General features: G+C 35.2%; 1 protein-coding gene across 2 annotated transcripts; it reads left to right on the top strand.

Annotated features, from left to right (window-relative positions):
* The first annotated feature begins 388 nt into the window (after window positions 1-388).
* On the top strand, window positions 389-4,400 carry LOC131667383 (lipase member H-A-like). Of its 2 annotated transcripts, XM_058940763.1 has the most exons (5): window positions 389-738; window positions 816-901; window positions 1,013-1,050; window positions 1,237-1,497; window positions 1,573-4,400. In XM_058940763.1, exons 1-5 carry the CDS (start codon window positions 631-633, stop codon window positions 1,974-1,976), a joined length of 897 nt encoding a protein of 298 aa, XP_058796746.1. In that variant the 5' UTR covers window positions 389-630; the 3' UTR covers window positions 1,977-4,400. The 2 variants fall into 2 exon arrangements, with proteins under 2 accessions (XP_058796746.1, XP_058796745.1); XM_058940762.1 differs by having other exon boundaries at window positions 816-1,050.
* Window positions 4,401-5,544: the final 1,144 nt, after the last annotated feature.

The following is a 5,544-nucleotide window of genomic DNA, read 5'->3' as shown; positions in this document are numbered from 1 at the left end:
TTAACAGAAGGCTCTTATAGCAGTTTGGATTCGTAAATGAATAAATATCTGAAGCTAAGTATTACTTTTATGTATATCGAGTTTATCGTGACCTTCAATTAATCGAGCTCAGCAAAATTATTCAGGCTGAACATCGAGCAACTTCATGACAGCTCAATTTTCAGCAGTTGATTTGTGGCGCACGACAGTTGAACATTAATATAAGCTTACTAATAAATTATTATTTTAATTCGAATTCAATTTTATTAGTTTTTTAATTGGTTCACAAAACAAAATAACTGACAGTTGTGACGAGTTTGCCAATCAATAAGATAAAACCGAGGTTGCCATAATCTCACTATTTTCTCGCAAAATTATACGCAAAGAAAAATGAACGTTAACTATAAGAACTATATAAGTTCGTGTTATAGAAATCAAAATTGACTTTAATAGTTTTAAAGTCTTTCTTTTTTAAATCTGTATTCATGTTCGTGTATACACTTTGTGACTCAACTTTGACTTCATAGACGTACATCGCATATCTTATCAGGCTTGCGCCAAAGATAATTGTATTCATGGTTATATATACATTTGTGGTCAGAGTCTGATTAGTTATTCTGTCAAAGTTTATACTAAACCAAGCATCTCATCATGGGCGTTTTTAGTTTGGTGTATTTGTTTTGTTTTTGTTTTCTCGTTGAATTACTTGATGCTCAATTCGATGGACAGGCTTCATGTGCATGGGGCAAAAGTAGATCTGTGAGTTCTTAGTTACTATTTATATAATAGCTTCATATGAAAAAAACTTGGTTGTGTTGAATGTTTACGATTCACAGAAACGTTCGCCTACGACATGGTTTTCCAGTTCATCTGTTAACGAGAAAAATGTTCATTTCCTGTTTTACAACAAAGACCGAATTTTGTATGATACACCGTATCCAACTCAACTATTTATAGACGATGAATCGTCTTTGCAGAAAGGTGACTTTGACGTGAAAAAACCGACGAATATTTTCATTCATGGTTACAAAAGTCATTACAATAAATCTGCAAGTCGCCTTGTTCGCGACGGTAAGCATACTCGCGAAACATGGCAACATAGCAGCATAGCCGCTGAAAACAATTTCTCTCAGGGTCGCTACAAATTATGGCACTACGTTGAGTTAAATAATTTCTAGGGCCCTTGAGAGAAATTTTTCTAACGGCAATCTAGCAATATAGTTTGGCTTAAATTCCGTTATATTGGTATTGATTCAGGTTTCCTAAAACGTGGGGATTTTAACGTGATCGTCATCGACTGGAGCGCAAATCAACATGGTGTATTAAACGTCTTATTAGCATACGACGCAGTTGTAATAAAGTTAGATGCAGTTGCAGAGCTCGTCAGCAGATTTCTACAGTTTTTGGAGAGATACGGAGTAGATTTGAGCACCACGACGATAGTCGGTCATTCACTTGGTGCTCATATCGCTGGCCTAGCAAGTCACAAAGCTGGCAGTAAAGTCGGACGAATTGTCGGTTAGTTAATTTTTCACAAATACATAATGAAAATAAAACAGAAACCAATATTAATTTAAAAATATATAACTCAAGGATTGGATCCTGCCAAACCTTTATTATCAAAGAAATCGATCGACGAGCGTCTATCGAAAGACGATGCCAAACAAGTCGAAGTCATTCATACAGAAATTGATCAATGTGGTCTAAAAAATCAAATGGGTCATTACGATTTCTACCCTAACAGCGGACGACTGCAACCTGGTTGCTCAACTTACCATTGTTCGCACGCACGATCTTATCGTTACTTTGCCGAATCTCTGGATCCTCAATCTAAAGGTTTTTATGGCAAATTGTGTGAAGATTGGTGGGCAATGCAGGAAGGCAATTGTACTGGAGAAATAGCTGTTATGGGTGGATTACATACTAAGACTACGCCTCACGGACTTTACTATGTACAAGTTAACGCAGATGCACCCTATTCTCAAGGTCGATCATAAATTAGATACGTCTTATCGTTTTGTTGGTATAGTATTAGCATAAGTTCTAAATTGACCTTGATATAATGATTTATCGTAATACATAAATTACGTTTATCGTTGGATAAATAGATAATTTTTGTAGAAACCAATTGGGGTTTCCTCCGTGACGAATAAGATATGTGAAACTCACTATTTTCTACGTTGAGTATGTCTAAGATCGATTAAACTATAATCTTCCGCTCGTTCAATTTTTGACTGACAGACAATTGTTCACCAACAAGATTCCGACGCAACAATCAAGGCCATTTAAGCAGAAAACAAGTACCTTGTGGAAACAGGCACAGATTGGCTTATTCATCTGAGTCGCGTGAAACTTCTTCACTTTCACGCGTTCCTCTCTCTCTCTCTCTCTGGGCTTTTCCTGCACTCTCCACGAGAGCTGCTCTCCAAATTAACTTTGAGCATTACAAATGTTGGAGCGTGCCACAAGAGAAGCTAACACCTTGTTAGCTTGACAAATTCCTGTTCATCTCTCTTGACCATCTTTCGCTTACATTTTCCTACAGGTGCAACCAACACTGTTATAAAGGAGTGCCACAAAAGTTTTTAAGTTTTTGTAATCAAGTTTGAACTTATTTTTATACTTATAATATAATTGAACGGTTCGTAAAGAAAATCCCAGATTCAGAAAAAAATGGAAATGGTAGATATGTAAAATAGTTGAATAGAAGTGGAACGAAGGGTCAATTAACAAGACAGGTTCTCAAATTTCCGAATCACACATATGCTAACACACATAGTCGAAGCCCATGACGTAAAAGAGAAATATAATAGAAGTTGTGGTGTATATATATATATATATATATAGCATTACGAAGAGGAGAGTAGAGAGCTAACGTGTCTTTCGCTTTCTAACTCGATCTGCCTTCCATCTAGTCAGCTAATAAACCTTGCAAGCGAATATTCGCGAGTGAGTCGAGTAATATAACAGGGACACATGCGATGGCGTTTCGTCATCGTTGACGACGATTCTATTAAATTGTCATTTTATAATCAAGTTTCAAGCCCTCTGTTCATTCTTATTGAATTTGACAATTCTTGCGATCTAAAATTTTTCTAATACCTGCTGCCTCTCTTTCGATATGACAAAAATACTAAGCATTGTTTCGTCCATTCGAGGGAAAATTGCCGTCAATCGAGTAAATTCGGCGCTTTGTTTCACTTGACTCTTGAAGAACAAGGGCGAGCGAGCGAATCGCCCGATGAAGTCTCGAGCGGCTTAATGGAATTGGACAGTCGAGGAGTGCCAATAACCGGCGCGCGAGCTTGTCGGCCGCGTTTAATTGCGTTAGTATTTCATCGCATTCAGCCCTCGGCAGTACTCTTACTCTCTCTCTCTCTCTCTCTCTCTCTCTCTCTCTCTCTCTCTCTCTCTCTCTCTCTCTCTCGTTCTATTCTGGAAATTTTATGTTTGCCGCCTCGACGGAAAATCGAAGTAATTACAGATTCTTGGCTTCGTTTAGCAAATGTGTCAACGTCCACTGCTTGTCTCCCTCTCACTCACTCTAGTTAGCTCTTCGAAGTGGAATAAATCGTTGTACAGGTTTGTTTCTATTTGGAAAATAATAATATTCCTGATGATCATTCTAACAATTTTAAATTCGTTTTGAAATGATTGTGCAAAAATAAATAGTTGCTTAAACATTTAGAAACCATTGAACCAATATTTTGAGGCCAATATTTCACGCTTCTTTACCTTTCCTTTCTGCCAAAATCATCTTAGCTAAACGCACAGGGATGGTAACAAAACTTGAAGAGGGTGACTTCACCGCCACTCATTCTCCCTTCGCGCTTCGATGCTTCGAGCGCGTTTTATGAAGGGGGTTCACCGCGGAAAGTGTTTCCCGAGCTCAAAAGAGGGCAACTCGGCACTTGCTCATTTCATTAGCTCTATGTTAATTATAACGCGGTGCACGGCTTGCGCTTAAAGTATGTAACGCGAGCCTGATTTTCGGGGTGAATTTTTAAGTTTTCTTTTTATATATTCTCACTCAGTGTATCTTTTAGTTGGACAATTGTTCTTAGTTTGTAACTACTTTTGTTTATTTTGATGTTTTGCGTGTATGGTATCTCGAAAAAATAGAATGGACGCATGTTGTATGCATGCGATGAAAAACTGGTTTATTTGAGGAATGGTCAAGCAAGACAGTCCAGCAACGTGTCTCTTTTGACCAGTATTCTAGAACTCATGTTGTAAAAACAGAAGAAAGGATACTAGAACTGCTGCTCTCTAACTTGGATGTGTGAATTTTTCTTTGCTTAACGTGTTTTGATGGAACTAGCTTGATTTGAATGATTACTTTCCGTTTGGTCTATAAACTTAAACTTCATTTTAAATGATTATTCGTTGAGCAATTTATAAGATTGTATTGGAAACTATTATGAGTAATAAAAATTATTTTTATTCATTATTTTGGAGTCAACTTTCATTGTATACACGAGATTCCCAAACTTCAATGATTAGTGTAAGTAATTAGGTCGGAATTTCCAGTGCTTCCTTCCTTTATATGATTAATTTAATCTTTAATTTTATTATTACTCATTAAAATTAAAAGTCATCATCTTATTTCTTCTACGTTAACCATATTTGCGTCTATTATATTGAATCTTTGGTAAAATAAACTGTTATCACGATTATTGTAATTATAATATTTTTTTTCTATTTTTACTTAAACGTAACATTATTGATGATTAAATTTTAATTGATGGAGATTTGTGTTTTGAAAGAGTTTTGAGAGCGGTAAGTTTTCATGTACTGTTTTTATCAGACGTATACAAATAACAATTCTACCTTGTATATTGTAACAACCTTCCTTGCAATCACAATAATATAATACTTGAAATTTATAGGAACGTTCGATTATTCCTGAATAGATGGTAAAATCTTTTGTCTGTTCAAAACATGTTCAATTTCTCATGCAATACAAAGTAAAAAGTAATCGAAGCTGGTATTTTAAGAACTACATTACCATTTTATTTATGGTTGTAAGATCAACCAAAATAAAACATCTTATACGAAAAGGTTAATGTGCAGTTCATACTTCCAATGATTTCTTTTGCAAAATATATCTGATGTTGGTATATTTTTCATTCATATAATTATTTTAAGTTTCTTGAAAAATAAAGATTATAATGGTTGATTGGACCAAAGCTTAACATGATATATATTTAGGTGGATTATATCTTTATCATAGAATTTTGAAAAGAATAAACTCTATCAGGAAGTGCGTTAGTATATGCTTTTTTTCTTGGAAAGTAAGGGATTGTATTCAAAGATTTAAAGACTATAACCGTATGTAGTCATTCACGGGGTATAAGGTCATCTTTTGAATATTACGATCAGTTGCATTGTTAGTAAAATCAAGTTAATGATCAAGTTTGTAAAATATTGAAATACTATCCATATATTTCAGAATGTTTATTAATTTTCTTAGAGTAAGATCCAGCTGGCCCTTCAATATTATAGAGAAAAAGCTAGAGAATCGATTTTCAAAAGATAGTGCCCTTCAGGTTGAAGTTATCCATT

Source organism: Phymastichus coffea, unplaced genomic scaffold (genome assembly GCF_024137745.1).
Source record: "Phymastichus coffea isolate CEN01 unplaced genomic scaffold, Cenicafe_Pcof_1.1 PCOF00065, whole genome shotgun sequence".
NCBI lineage: Eukaryota > Metazoa > Arthropoda > Insecta > Hymenoptera > Eulophidae > Phymastichus > Phymastichus coffea.
Note: the sequence above shows the minus strand (reverse complement) of the source record. Positions and strands in the feature narration are given on the sequence as shown.

Excerpts from the sequence above, each read along its gene's own strand:
- LOC131667383 (XM_058940762.1), top strand. The coding sequence starts at position 631 with ATGGGCGTTTTTAGTTTGGTGTATTTGTTTTGTTTTTGTTTTCTCGTT. Across the intron at positions 739-815 it reads CATGGGGCAAAAGTAGATCT|AAACGTTCGCCTACGACATG; the intron begins GTGAGTTCTTAG and ends TACGATTCACAG. Across the intron at positions 1,051-1,236 it reads AAGTCGCCTTGTTCGCGACG|GTTTCCTAAAACGTGGGGAT; the intron begins GTAAGCATACTC and ends GTATTGATTCAG.